At 34.5% G+C, this 15689-nt stretch overlaps 1 protein-coding gene across 1 annotated transcript; it reads left to right on the forward strand.

Moving 5' to 3' along the window:
* Window positions 1–354: 354 nt before the first annotated feature.
* On the forward strand, window positions 355–15034 carry LOC123660518 (beta-galactoside alpha-2,6-sialyltransferase 2). Its single transcript, XM_045595581.1, has 5 exons — window positions 355–1129; window positions 11331–11428; window positions 11550–11695; window positions 14211–14341; window positions 14594–15034. Exons 1-5 carry the CDS (start codon window positions 355–357, stop codon window positions 14833–14835), a joined length of 1392 nt encoding a protein of 463 aa, XP_045451537.1. The 3' UTR covers window positions 14836–15034.
* Window positions 15035–15689: the final 655 nt, after the last annotated feature.

Consider the following 15689-nt stretch of genomic DNA (forward strand, 5'->3'; position numbering starts at 1 on the left):
GTGCGGTAAAATGTCATTGTCATCTCAGAGCAGGTCGCGTCACTATTAGCGCCGATCTTTACTAAAGGTACAGCCACGAGTAATTTATTTCAAAGTTTAGTCATAGACATCTGTAAAAGACAATAGCAGAAACTTTGTGTTGCGGGAATTCGAGTGCCATATCACGCATGCGTCTTTATTCCCAGCTGATCTTACTCCACCCATTTATTGTTACAGTGGCTTGGCTACCGAATGTTTTTTTATATTTGTGATGTAAACATTTACAAACTAATTAGTCTTTGACGTGATATATAATTAGAATCAAAGTATAGTAAGCGTGTTTTGATTGTTTGAAAGAAAGCGGTAATAATAAAAATGAAAGCAGCGGCAATGTCAGTTTGGATTTTTATCAACCTTCTTTGTTTTGGAATGTGTGGTTATTTATACTTGATATGGTCACAATATTGGATGAGTTTAGAAAGGCAAAGACTTTTTAATAAAGCCCATGCAACTCCTCAAAATAATGGCAAATCGGGAATAAGTTATCAAGAGACATTTTCTGAAAATATAGTCTATAATACTGTGCAAAATGCGTCCCTGCTTAATGTGGATTCTGTACGTAAAAGATCTGGAGCTGTTTTAAGATCAGGTCAAGCTATTCAATGGCCAAATAAATCATATGGGGCGCAGTCCCGTCCGTCCAATAACATTGTGATGAGGAAACACGGCAGCCCAAGATTCCCCAACATTCATAAAGCGATTCTTGAGTTCGACAGTGAAAAATACGTCTGCAATGATTTGACAACATTGGAATGTGAATCTAAAACAGCCGAGTTTAAAGAGCTGTTACTTAAAGAGTTCCATCGAGTACTGATGACTGATAGTAAAGTATTTACATCGGGTCTCGAATCTCAAAATCCTTACGACGTTAAATACGAAAGAGGGTATGTCAAGCAGCTTACGAGGGGAGAATTATTGTGTGCACTCGGTAATGTGGCGGTACGGACGGTTGAAGCGGAAGACCCACCTTTTTCGACTTTAGGTTTTAAAATTCCGAAAAATCCATTACAGAAACATCGTACATTTAATACATGTGCGCTGGTATCTAGTTCGGGAGCGCTTCTTGGATCACGTTTAGGTGAATTTATAGGTAAGTTTAGTATTTATCTACCATTAACTAGGTAGGTATAATAAATAAAGATTACTCAAAAAGTTGTAACCAGTACTCGATGAAATTTAAATGAGACCACATGATAAACATCAGCTTTCGATTAAATTAAAAATCATCAAAATCAGTACACCCAGTAAAAAGTTATGCGGTATAATACAATGTAGGTCGACGGATAGTCAAGTAAAAACGCATTGTTAGATATAACTCGAAAAGTAGTGGTTAGATCTCAAATAAATTTAAATGGTACCAAATGACGCACACCACCTTTCGACGAAAACATTTTTTGTCGAAATCGGTCCACCCAGTTAACAGTTCTGAAGTAACATACCTACAATAAAAAAAAATACAGTCGAATTGAGAACCTCCTCCTCTTTTGTAAGTCGGTTAAAAATGTTATTATTAAAAGTGAAGCTACTACCGTGTTGGTTAACAAGATATTAAATTAAAGACGTCTTTAATTTTACTTAGATTGTGATAGACGCCTTTGTTAAGCTGCAGGATGTGATAGTCAGTATGATGGTAGGTGATCGACCGGTATTGTGCAGCTATCGCTTCGGATCTTTGCTTTGTAAACGCATTGTCATGCGCAGGCGGCCCTGTTCGACGAACGGCCCAAATCGTACCTAAGCATGAATTATTCTTATTCACGGGACTTCACTTATTACTCACAGTCGCAAATCACTGTAGACAACTAGGTACCTCTATTATTTACCGGCTATTTATTACAATAGAAAATTATTGGTATTACTTTTATGACTCAACTTGATGTTTGTACTTGGTAGGTAAATTAAGTTTAAATATCATAAAAATATAAAAATAAATAGAAGTTGTGTAATCGATACATGTACGTGGAAAACATGTGTTTCATAATACTATATAATTAATAAATGTAACTGCATTTATTTTTAAATTAGTAAGAAGTACAATTATTTAAAAGTAGAGTTGATTTGTTTTAACAATCGGTAGTTGCGATTATCATGCGAAAGATCGAAGTTTAATTATAATTCGAGTCGTATGTTTTAATTGGTTTGTCCTTAATAGATCTGCAAGAGTCAGTCAATCAGTCTTACAAATACCATCATCTGATTTGGCCATCATTCATGGGAGCACCATTATATATGGTTGTCAGATAATGATTATACCATGTAAGTATATTATTATGCATCAATCACTTGATTTATTCATGATCATCACAATCTAAGCTTGCAGAAACGTGACGTCTCGATATGCTGATATGGTAATTAAAGCAATGTTATGGCGACGAACGGCGCCTCTGTTCTCTATCTGTAAAACTAACGCGTTCCACTGGAAAATACAACGAACACCCAATAAATAGCTTTTATCTTGATCATGATACATATAGATGCTAAATAAACAGGAAATCAACTTTGTCTTTAAATTCATATGCGCGAAGCTACTTAGATCCTGGGCGAGTTTATATTTATACATTTATAATTCTTTAGGTTGGAACTGAAAATATATTATCTAAAGCTTATTTTATTGTGAAATATATTACACCGAAAAAAACCTAGTCTGACAGCATATTTTGTAAAATGTACCTACTTCGAATAAATTTAAAAGTTTTTGTTTTTGGTTTGGTACAACTAATGGAAACTATTTCGGAACAGTCATGATATTACATTTCCATTGAAGTGTGACACAGCAAAAGTTTGCAACGACGTTCCCTGCTTAAGGAACAAGGAAGTAAAGAGGAAAAACGTGTAATTTCTATTTGTACTTTTGCTGCTTTGTCTACGCCGCAAATAATGAATAATGTTAATTATTAACAAATAGCTACAAAAATTATCGACACAATTTTTTTTAGCGTAGAATAATTGATACGTTTTCACTTAAAAATAGGATAAGGTTCTATATTCCTATCTATGATTTTTTGGATTAACTGTTTTTGTTTGTTATAACTAATACTTTTTATTCCGCACCTTCATCTGTTACATGGTTGCATTATTAGAACAATAATCTATAGACTCTTCAAATGTGTTCAAAATTTAATATTATGGAATCTAAAAATAAAAGCTGAACATTATATATAGTGTATAATACAAAACACGTGTTTTTTCGGCACATTTTGTTTAATGATTCATGTGTAGTACGTAAATGAATATAATTTGAAATGGATACTTTCGTGTTTCAGTCCAATTTGCTTTTGGCATTTTTTACATGATTAAATAGGATTTTTGAGAAGAAATTGATATTATTTAAATATATTATAACGAAATCTAGATCTTATCAATCTTAGATCTTACACTTGGTACGATCGTTATATTAAAACTCAATATAATATTATGTTTCTTTGATTAAACCACTACATCGCTTTACAAAACGGTTATAGTTCAGTTTTACATTCATCTTTCTTAATTTTCAACTGAAATTAGAATAGTCATACCATCTTGTCATCACTCCCTTATTTTTACTTCTATCACCGATATCCTTCGCGGACAAAAACAAATAAAAACTATACTTACGAAAGATTCATAATTTACATCAAATAAATATGAATAAAATAATTTTTAACAAAAATAATTGTGTTTGCTCGCAAACGAAAAAAAACCGACTTCAATTACATCGACGAGTAATAACAACGTAGATCGACGAAAAAATAGTCAAGTAACTACGCGTTATCGAAGATTACTCAAAAAGTAGTTATCAAATCTCGATAAATTTTGAGTTTCCCTCGATTTCTCTGGGATCCCATCATTAGATCCTGGTTTCCTTATCATGGTACTAAACTAAGGATACTTGCTTTCCAACAAAAAAAAGAATTATCAAAATCGGTACATCCAGTAGAAAGTTATGCGGTATAAATACAACGTAGGTCGACGAAAAAAGCGTCAAGTAAAAACGCATTATTAGATATAACTCGAAAAGTTGTTGTTAGTTCTCAAATAAATTTAAGACCAATTGACACACACCACCTTTCGATTAAAAAATTTTTTGTCGAAATCAGTCCACACGGTCAAAACTTCTGATCTAACAACATACATAAAAAAAATACAGTCGAATTGAGAACCTCCTCCTTTTTAGGAAGTCGGTTAAAAAAACCGACTTCAAACAGGAAACTAAAAAGTGAAAAATAAATTTACTTAGTACAAAGTAATTCGTATTTTGATTTAGTTAATCAGAAATGATTAAATAAATAATTTATAATTTTGAAGTCGGTGCCAAGTAAAACAATAACTACTCTAGTATCTACTCGTAAGTTGTATTCAGTTTTCTTTCATAATTTGTTTCATTGACTATTAGGTTGAATACTGTTATTATTCTGTTATTGTTTTGACATATCTAATAATATTTTTTGTACTTGTTTACTGTGTGTGTGTTGTTTGTATTTGTTATTGTAGTATTTACTTGGCACCAACTTCAAAATTATAAAATATTTATTTAATCATTTCTGATTAACTAAATCAAAATACGAATTACTTTGTACTAAGTAAATTTATTTTTCACTTTTTAGTTTCCTTTTTGAAGTCGGTTTTTTTTTGTTAAAAATTATTTTATTTTACAATTTTTAGTGAAGGGTAGACTTAACAAGGATGCTTTTTCTCTTATGTCGGGGGTTCGGAAACATACACAATACACAGGCACAAACACCCAGACCATGACAAACATCTATATGGCCAATACAAATGTCTGTCGTACGCGGGGATTGAACCCACTAACGCCAGCGCAACAGCCGGTGCTGTGACCGCTGCGCTAACGCGTCGACATACTATGAGTAAAGTTCGCTATCAGGTGTACGTAATAACAACCGGGACTGACAGCCTAGCGTGTTCTCCGAAGCTAGGTTGGGAGAACCACAAGGATTAACAACTAGACCGAAAATAAATATTTGTATAAATATAAATATCCACTCCGAGCGGGAATTGAACCCGCGACCGTCGGTGTTTAGGCGCCGCCGACACGGCACATGCACCATTATATCAAAGCGGTCGTCAAACAGCAAAAGGTAACTGCTGTAAATTGTTGAGAAATTCCCTCGAGTGTTTATGGGCTCCATCATCAAACCTGGTCCTGCGACACAGATGATCACACAGCAGGTAATTGCTATAAATCGTTGAAAAGTTCCCTCGACTATCTTTCGCCTCCATCATCAGACTTTAATGGCACTTGTAACTCATATAGGTGCAAAGTTCTCATCAATAGAAACGAATTAAGTTCAAACAGCAGGTAATTGCTATAAATCGTTAAAGAGTTCCCTCGACTATCTTTCGTCTCCATCATCAGACTTTAATGGCACTTGTAACTCATATAGGTGCAAAGTTCTCATCAATAGAAACGAATTAAGTTCAAACAGCAGGTAATTGCTATAAGTCGTTGAAGAGTTCCCTCGACTATCTTTCGTCTCCATCATCAGACTTTAATGGCACTTGTAACTCATATAGGTGCAAAGTTCTCATCAATAGAAACGAATTAAGTTCAAACAGCAGGTAATTGCGATAAGTCGTTGAAGAGTACCCTCGACTATCTTTCGTCTCCATCATCAGACTGAAATGGTACTTATAACTCATATATATGCAAAGTTCTCATCAATAGAAACGAATTAAGTTCAAACAGCAGGTAATTGCTATAAATCGTTAAAGAGTTCCCTCGACTAACTTTTGTCTCCATCATCAGACTATAATAGCACTTATAACTCATACAGGTGCAAAGTTCTTATCAATAGAAACGAATTAAGTTCAAAAAGACGGTAATTGCTATAAATTGTTGAAGAGTTCCCTCGACTATCTCTCTTCTCCATCATCAGATCGACTCCAGACCTTTATTAAATAGAAGTGCTTGATTTGATTAATGAAAACATGATTAAATTTACTAGTCACCCTTACGATTTTTGAAAGTTTCCCTCGATTTCTCTGGGATCCCATCATCAGATCCTGGTTTCCTTATCATGGTACCAAACTATGAATATCTCCTTTCCAAAAAAAAAGAATTATCAAAATCGGTTCATAAATGAAGAAGTTATCTCCGAACATACATAAAAAAAAAAATATATATAAACGGTCGAATTGAGTAACCTCCTCCTTTTTTTGAAGTCGGTTAAAAAATGACTGGTGTCAATGATACTTACCGCCTTTTTACTGAAAATGAATTTTTGGGTTCCTAAATTTAGACAATTTTGTCAAGTAAGTAATGTGTCTTCAATTAAAAATTTGTTTAATACATAATTTTGATAGAAGGGTACACGTGGAAGTGATTGTTTCAGTAATTTTAATAAACATTTTTGAATATCATATCAAAAATTGACCGCTCCAGCGAGATTCGAACCCGCGTCTCCCAGTGACCGTGTCGGCGCTCTAGCCAATTAAGCTATGGAAAGATGTGCCCGCTAGAGCGAAATTTTTGATATGATGATTTTTATTTTCGGTTTAAGCGAACCGTGGCGCCGTCTATAGTGAGTTCTTTACAGAGACCCGTAACTATTCAAAGTTTCATATTACAATGAAAATCTTTGACAGGAGACGACACCATGCTATTTTTAATATGTATGATTTTATTTTTGTGTTACCCTCACATTAGGAATTCTAAACATTTTTGAATATCATATCAAAATTCGCTTAAACCGAAAATAAAAATCATCATATCAAAAATTTCGCTCTAGCGGGCACATCTTTCCATAGCTTAATTGGCTAGAGCGCCGACACGGTCAGTCGGAGACGCGGGTTCGAATCCCGCTGGAGCGGTCAATTTTTGAGCTCCTGGGGGGATTGGGGGTTGGGTCGGCAACGCGCTTGCAATGCTTCTGGTGGTGCAGGTGTCTATAAGCTAAGGTAATTGCTTACCATCAGCTGAGTCGCACGCTTATTTGACAACCTTGTGGCATAAAAAAATGTAAAACAATAAATCTTGATCCTTCCCTCGTACTAAGCGTTTTTTGAAGAAAAAAAAAAAAACAAAACCGATTGATGCTTATTGATTTTCCTTGAAAATAATAATATTGTAAGAATTAAAGTTCATCTAACCATGTTATAAATATTGTAAATCATGATTCATAAAACATCCTTATTTTATTTTAGTTGCATTGTATTAGTCATTTCCACATGTCTTTGTCCTTCCTTAGTTGAAAGCTACGATAACTTAGACACGTTGAAATGAATAATGATGTTTATACGATAATAGTCTTTATTAATCAAACGGTAAGGTTTTTGGTACAGGCTTTTATACGGACTATATACACATACTCTACCTGAAGGTATCTAATATATGACAGAATAGACACAGTCAAAACATGTTTAGTCCTTTTAGAAAACCCACAATACAATTATTATATGAATAATATTTAGATACTTATAATTAGAATAATATGACTTTAATTATTCGCGCTTGAAATTATTATGATTTTAGAGAGCTGTCAACATATATATTTTTTCGTCTCACTTCTAATTGTACAAAAATTTTATAGAAAAATTACGTTTGAATGTTTGGTTTTTTTTAAACCACAAAGTTGTCGTAGAATTTTACAAAGGAACCATGTACTTCTACAGGTAATAAATTATTTACATTGTAACCTTAACTGCAAGTCATCAGCCCACACGTTCATGAGCAGTGCATAATTTATAGTTCATTTGCTATCGCGCATATTATTATATACACGCGCTCGCTGCAACAAATCTATATATTTGTAAATAGCCTGGCCATAAATACTGTTACAATTAAAAATAAACAAAATTTTTATATATGAATTTGGAATCTGTTATTTTTATATGATTGTTCATTGTGTTTTCTCATTTTCGCGCAAATACATTGTAAAATATTTTGTGATATTAAAATGGAGTGCCAAGTAAAACAATAACTACTCTAGTATCTACTCGTAAGTTCTATTCAGTTTTCTTTCATAACCCGACTAGAAAAAAGGTCAGGCTCAACCAGATCATGTATCTGGACCGGATCAGGATAGAATAAGGCATGCCAGGTCCGGCAAGGTCTATCAGGACCAGGTCTGGTCCAGACAAGGATAGTCTGATGTAAAATATAATCTAGTATGATAAGGCATACTGGATCAGGACCCGGTCCGGTCCAGATCAGGATAGCCTGATGTAAAATATAATCAAGTATGGTAAGGCATACTGGATCAGGTCCCAGTCCGGTCCAGATCAGGATAGCCTGATGTAAAATATATCAAGTATAGTAAGGCATACTGGATCAGGACCCGGTCCGGTCCGGATCAGGATAGCCTGAAAGAAATTACGCGAACTGAGCCTGAATCGCGCTATTAAAGTTTTTAAGCGCACTTAGTATATATACAGTTATCAGGACAGACTAGCAGGGAGTCCTATTCTACACTGTGGAGCACTCGTAAGTAATAGGAAACAGTTAATTAATAGTTACTTAGTAGAAGTTAATAAATAAAATTTAATTAATAATAATAATTAATTAATAACATAAAAATAAATAAAAATAATTAATATTTAAAGTAAAAACATAAATATATAATATACTGGAAAAAATAAACGGAAATAAATATCATAATAATTATGTTGAGTAACATATTTATAATATCAATTTGCTTCTTTTTTTTATTAAACAATTTTTTCAAGAATATACATTCGTGTTTTTTAAAAGGACCGAACCGGCTGATCAGGATGAGATAAGATTTCCTGATCGGGTCCAGACCAATCATCTGCGTTACATGCCTTATCTAGTCCTGATCAGGCATGCCTGGTCCGGTCCTTCTCAGGAAGACGAAAAAATTTCTAGTCGGGAATTTGTTTCATTGACTATTAGGTTAAATACTGTTATTATTCTGTTATTGTTTTGACATATCTAATAATATTTTTTGTACTTGTTTACTGTGTGTGTGTTGTTTGTATTTGTTATTGTAGTATTTACTTGGCACCAACTTCAAAATTATAAAATATTTATTTAATCATTTCTGATTAACTAAATCAAAATACGAATTACTTTGTACTAAGTAAATTTATTTTTCACTTTTTAGTTTCTTTTTTGAAGTCGGTTTTTTTTTTGTTAAAAATTATTTTATTTTACAATTTTTAGTGATAGGTAGACCTAACAAGGATGCTTTTTCTCTTATGTCGGGGGTTCGGAAACATACACAATACACAAGCACAAATACCCAGATCATGACAAACATCTATATGGACAATACAAATGTCTGTCGTGCGCGGGGATTGAACCCAGATCATGACAAACATCTATATGGACAATACAAATGTCTGTCGTGCGCGGGGATTGAACCCACTAACGCCAGCGCAACAGCCGGTGCTGTGACCGCTGCGCTAACGCGTCGACATACTATGAGTAAAGTTCGCTATCAGGTGTACGTAATAACAACCGGGACTGACAGCCTAGCGTGTTCTCCGAGGCTAGGTTGGGAGAACCACAAGGATTAACAATAGACCGAAAATAAATATTTGTATAAACATAAATATCCACTCCGAGCGGGAATAGAACCCGCGACCGTCGGTGTTTAGGCGCCGCCGACACGGCACATGCACCATTATATCAAAGCGGTCGTCAAACAGCAAAAGGTAACTGCTGTAAATTGTTGAGAAATTCCCTCGAGTGTTTATAGGCTCCATCATCAAACCTGGTCCTGCGACACAGATGATTACACAACGGGTAATTGCTATAAATCGTTGAAAAGTTCCCTCGACTATCTTTCGTCTCCATCATCAGACTTTAATGGCACTTGTAACTCATATAGGTGCAAAGTTCTCATCAATAGAAACGAATTATGTTCAAACAGTAGGTAATTGCTATAAATCGTTAAAGAGTTCCCTCGACTAACTTTTGTCTCCATCATCAGACTGTAATAGCACTTATAACTCATACAGGTGCAAAGTTCTTATCAATAGAAACGAATTAAGTTCAAAAAGAAGGTAATTGCTATAAATTGTTGAAGAGTTCCCTCGACTATCTTTCTTCTCCATCATCAGATCGACTCCAGACCTTTATTAAATAGTAGTGCATTATAGTACTTAATGAAAACATGATTAAATTTACTAGCCACCCTTACGATTTTTGAAAGTTTCCCTCGATTTCTCTGGGATCCCATCATCAGATCCTGGTTTCCTTATCATGGTACCAAACTATGAATATCTCCTTTCCAACAAAAAAAGAATTATCAAAATCGGTTTATAAACGAAGAAGTTATCTCCGAACATACATAAAATATATATATATATATATATATATATATATATATATATATATATATATATATACGGTCGAATTGAGTAACCTCCTCCTTTTTTTGAAGTCGGTTAAAAAAGAAGAAGCACTGATCATTTCTTAACTGATAATTTAAAAAGAATAGGGTGGTATAATCAAAACCAATACCAATTTTGATGAGTCTTGTTTTAATCGAAAGCTGATGCTTGTTTTGTGGTACATTTAAATTTAATTGAGAGCTCATAACTACTTTTTGAGTAATCTTTGATAACGCGTATTTACTTGACTATTTTTCATTTACCTAGTTGTGTTACTTGTCAATGTAATTGAAGTAGGTTTTTTCGTTTACGAGCATACACAATAATTTTTTTACTTTACATTTTATGTAACTAAATACTGTACTATATAATGGATATGTAACTAACTAATTTAGAGGACAAAATTCTTATTAAATAAAATAAGCGCGTTCAAGCAAACAACCTTACCTGTATTGTGTTAGTATATATAGCAGTTAATTATTTGTTTTTTTATCTTATTGTAATTATCAAACGTTTATTGTAAATAGGTTTGTATATTTCCATTGTTCGGTATTGTTAATATAGTATAATTAATAATAATGATACGTTCGTCCCAAAAAGATTTCAGTATTTTCTCCATGTTTCTAAATGTATTTATTGGAGTATAATTTTAATAAGTTATCAGCGTTCAAGGTCTATTATTCTTTGTATGATAAATAAATTTATTGCAACCACTGTAATCTTTAGGTATTGTATCAGAATACGCAAAAGCCTTGGAAGAAAAAAATAATAAATTAGTTTCAAACGAATACTTCTAGTTAAAAATACTTTTCAAGAAAAACAAATGAATGACACTAAATATCATTATTTTTATTTAGTTTATTTCTCAAAAAAAAAAAAATCCTATATTCTTCAATTTTTTTTTTATTCTGTCTATACTAGTCAGATATCACCATCCCAAACTTATTTTTAATTAAAATATGCTTATATTGTATTATATTAAATTATTTTAAATACAGATTCTCACAACATGGTTCTAAGATTCAACAATGCGCCCACGGAAAACTATACAGAAGATGTGGGTTCCAAAACTACCTTTCGTATACTTAACTCCCAGGTATTTATTATTGTTACAACTTTACAATTATAACGTAATAACAAAGCGTTCTAGCTGTGATTTTTGTTACCTACTTTAGATGTGTTGGATTTACTTAATTGATTTGTTTTGTGAATTGCAGGTCGTCACTAAGCCGGAATTTAATTTTTTAAATGATCCAATGTATAAAAATATTTCGATAATTATATGGGATCCTGCAAATTACTCATCACCTCTCGATGAATGGTATCGCCAACCAGATTTTCCAGTTTTTCAAGTATATAAAAAGTAATTAGTTTTTAATTTTTACGGACACACCGTTCTATTGTACAATATTTGTTAATCTCTATATATATAAAAGCGAAAGGTCACTCACTCATCACGAAATCTCCGAAACTATAACACCTACAAAGTTGAAATTTGGCAGGTAGGTTCCTTATAAGACGTAGGCATCCGCTAAGAACGGATTTTACGAAACTCGACCCCTAAGGGGGTAAAACGGGGGTTGGAAGTTTGTATGAAAGTCCTATGTTTTTGAAGTAAGAGACTTGAAATTTAAAATGTAAGCTCTATAGATGGTGAAAAGGTGTCCAAATAATGTATCTTAAGAAATCAACTCCTTTTTGAGGTTAAAACGGGGGATCGTAGGTTGACTCACTGATCACGAAATCTCCGAAACTATAACACCTACAAACTTGAAATTTAGCAAGCAGGCTCCTTATAAGACGTAGGCATCCGTTAAGAACGGATTTCACGAAACTCGACCCCTAAGGGGGTAAAACGGGGGTTGGAAGTTTGTATGAAAGTCCTATGTTTTTGAAGTAAGAGACTTGAAATTTAAAATGTAAGCTCTATAGATGGTGAAAAGGTGTCCAAACAATGTATCTTTAGAAATCAACTCCTTTTTGGGGTTAAAACGGGGGATCGTAGGTTGACTCACTGATCACGAAATCTCCGAAACTATAACACCTACAAACTTGAAATTTAGCAAGGAGGCTCCTTATAAGACGTAGGCATCCGTTAAGAACGGATTTTACGAAAATCGACCCCTAAGGGGGTAAAACGGGGGTTGGAAGTTTGTATGAAAGTCCTATGTTTTTTGAAGTAAGAGACTTGAAATTTAAAATGTATGCTCTATAGATAGTGAGAAGGTGTCCAAATAGTGTATCTTTAGAAATCCATTTCTTTTTAGGGTTAAAACGGGGGATGGTAGGTTGACTCACTCATCACGAAATCTCCAAAACTATAACACCTACAAACTTGAAATTTGGCAGGTAGGCTCCTTATAAGACGTAGGCATTTGCTAAGAACAGATTTTATGAAATTCGACCCCTAAGGGGATAAAATGGGGGTTGGAAGTTTGTATGAAAGTCCTATGTTTTTGAAGTAAGAGACTTTAAATTTAAATGTATGCTGTTTAGATGGTGAGAAGGTGTCCAAATAATGTATCTTTAGAAATCCATTTCTCTTTGGGGTTAAAACGGGGGATGGTAGGTTGACTTACCTACTCATCATGAAATCTCCGAAATTATAACAGTTACAAACTTAAAATTAGGCAAGTAGGTTCCTTATAGGACGTAGACATTCGCTAAGAATGAATTTTATGAAACTCGACCTCTAAGGGGATGAAACGGGGGTTGGAAGTTTCTATGAAAGTCCTATGTTTTTGAAGTAAGAAACTTGAAATTTAAATGTGTGCTCTATAGATGGTGAGGAGGTGTCCAAATAATGCATCATAATTTATATATATAAAAGAGAAAGATCACTGACTCACTCATCATGAGAACTCAAAAACAGCTGGATGGTCCATTCATCCAGGATGGACAAAGATGAAATTTGGCAGGGAGGTAGATTATAATTAGTAAACGTCCGCTAAAAACGGATTTTGCGATATTCCACCGCTAAGGGGTTTAATTGGGGTTGATAGTTTGTATGAAACATATACAGCAGGATCGGTTTAAAGCAAAATAACCGCGTTGCAACCCTATGTGTTCAAGAAACATTTATAATGATCACTTATAACTTTTAACTGAGGTAGGGCACAGCAGGAATTTCCTGCTCAAACTATGGAGCTGCCCAACTGGGGTAGTACCTCAACCTTACAGAAGATCACAGCAAAATAATACTGTTTTCAAGCAGTATTGTGTTCCTGTTGGTGAGTAAGGTGATCAAAGCTCCTGGGGGATTGGGGATTGGGTCGGCAACGCGCTTGCGATGCTTCTGGTGTTGCAGGTGTCTATAAGCTACGGTAATCGCTTATCATCAGGTGAGCCGTACGCAGTAATACAAAAAAATATATTTTTTACAATATCCTTTACGTTACTAGAATACTTTTTATTTACCCCTGTCGTCACGGAGTCACGAAGGAGCGTGCGTTACGCTATTCTGTGGCATATAGTTACGTAGAACCATATTAAAAACTAAATTGCATGCAGTATATTTAAACATATTTACACTACAATACTATATTATTACTACATTATTTCATACCACAATTCTGACGAATTCAACAAACCATTTTGTTAAACGCGACGCGCGCTTCACGCGCACGTAGTCGCGGGCAACAGTTAGTGTATTATAAAACAAAGTCGCCAAAAATGTATGTGATCAATTCCCTCAAAATCTACGGAACGGATTTTTATACGGTTTCATCAATGGAGAGAGGGCTTCAAGAGGAAGGCTTATAGAACGGCTAAGCCGAGAGTTTCACTGGAAGTTTGCCGGGAAAACTTTGTGTCACACCGATTTCAACGCGGGCGAAGCCGCGGGCACAGCTAGTATTATTATAAATATACTTTTTTAGATTGCTTGAACAGCGGCCTGGAGCTGATGTTCATCTTCTGTATCCCCAAGTTTTATGGGATTTGTGGGTCATTCTCCAAGATTCATCGCCTTACCGTCTTAGAAGAAACCCTCCGTCATCTGGATTTATAGGTAAAAACTGAACTGTTATTAGTAATTAATAAATACTTTAAATTAAAAATTTCGTTCTCGTTATTTGGGATTTGAACAGCCGTTGATTTAAATTATCACATAGAGTAAAGAGAACAAAAAGGAAAAGAAGAAGAAAAAGGTGTGCCTACAATTCTTATTATATTTAAGTTTTCAGATTCGTTTCATTCACATTCATTCATTATTCATTTTGATTCGAAATTAATATGTATGTCTATAATTCCCATTACACAGGATTATGGTTCGCTATACATCGTTGCAATCGCGTCCGTATGTTCGAATACGTGCCATCTGTGCACGCGACGCGCCGCTGTCACTACTATACCAGCGGTGACGACTCGGGTTGCACGCTCGGCGCCTGGCACCCGCTCGCGCAGGAAAAGTCACTCGCCCACCGCATGAGTGACAACGCTGATCTTGATGTCTTCCAGCGAGGTTTCATCGATATACCTGGAGTGAGAGCTGTCCACTGCTAGAAGCAACGATTTGCCGTTTGACGTTTCGATTTGTACAATACGCTGAAAGAATCAATTGTGCAGGTGGTCCGTAACTGGTATTGTATAAAATTTTGTTTGGATCCCCTTTTAGTTTCTTATTCATGTGCTGATAATGTAAAAATAAAATAATGTACTTCATTAATTAAACAACAACCAACACAAATAATAAAAACATGAATTCGACTTTAATTAAAACAAATGTATATATTTCGAGCTTAAATATTTTTGATTGTTTATGGTTGAAGAGGCTCAGAAACACCTTATACTTTTTTCTATGTAGCTGACTGCTTCGGTAAACCTTAAGTCTCTATGACTTTGATATCTCGTTCCACGCAAAAATAACTAAAAATTTTAGCGTCAAATTATGTACTTAAAAGTCCAGTTCCTATATTAAAAAATGACTAGCTTGTACTATTTATTTTTCTGTTCCCCACATATTAGGGAAGTCTAAGAAATTTTTAATCTAATATATAAAATTCTCGTATCGCGGTGTTTGTAGTTAAACTCCTCCGAAGCGGCTTGACCGATTCTCATGAAATTTTGTGTGCATATCGGATAGGTCTGAGAATCGAACAACATCTATTTTTTATACCCCTAAGTTATAAGGGGGGGAGGGAGGGGATTAAGAAGGTTAATAAAATATATGGCAAAACAACGTTTGCGGGGTCAGCTAATATCATATAAAAATCGACCGTTCCAGCGGGGATCGAACCTTCGCGGTCTCTTAGAACCGAATATAAAACCATCATATCAAAAATTTCGATCTAACAGGTAGGTACATCGTTCCATAGCTTAATTGGCTAAAGCACCGACACAGTCAGTCGGAGTTGCAG

The sequence above is a fragment of the Melitaea cinxia genome, chromosome 2, assembly GCF_905220565.1.
Source record: "Melitaea cinxia chromosome 2, ilMelCinx1.1, whole genome shotgun sequence".
In the NCBI taxonomy this organism is placed as follows: domain Eukaryota; kingdom Metazoa; phylum Arthropoda; class Insecta; order Lepidoptera; family Nymphalidae; genus Melitaea; species Melitaea cinxia.

Coding starts and splice junctions, on each gene's coding strand:
- LOC123660518 (XM_045595581.1), top strand. CDS start 355: ATGAAAGCAGCGGCAATGTCAGTTTGGATTTTTATCAACCTTCTTTGT. Junction 1,130..11,330: donor ACGTTTAGGTGAATTTATAG/GTAAGTTTAGTA, acceptor TTTTAAATACAG/ATTCTCACAACATGGTTCTA. Junction 11,429..11,549: donor TTCGTATACTTAACTCCCAG/GTATTTATTATT, acceptor TGTGAATTGCAG/GTCGTCACTAAGCCGGAATT.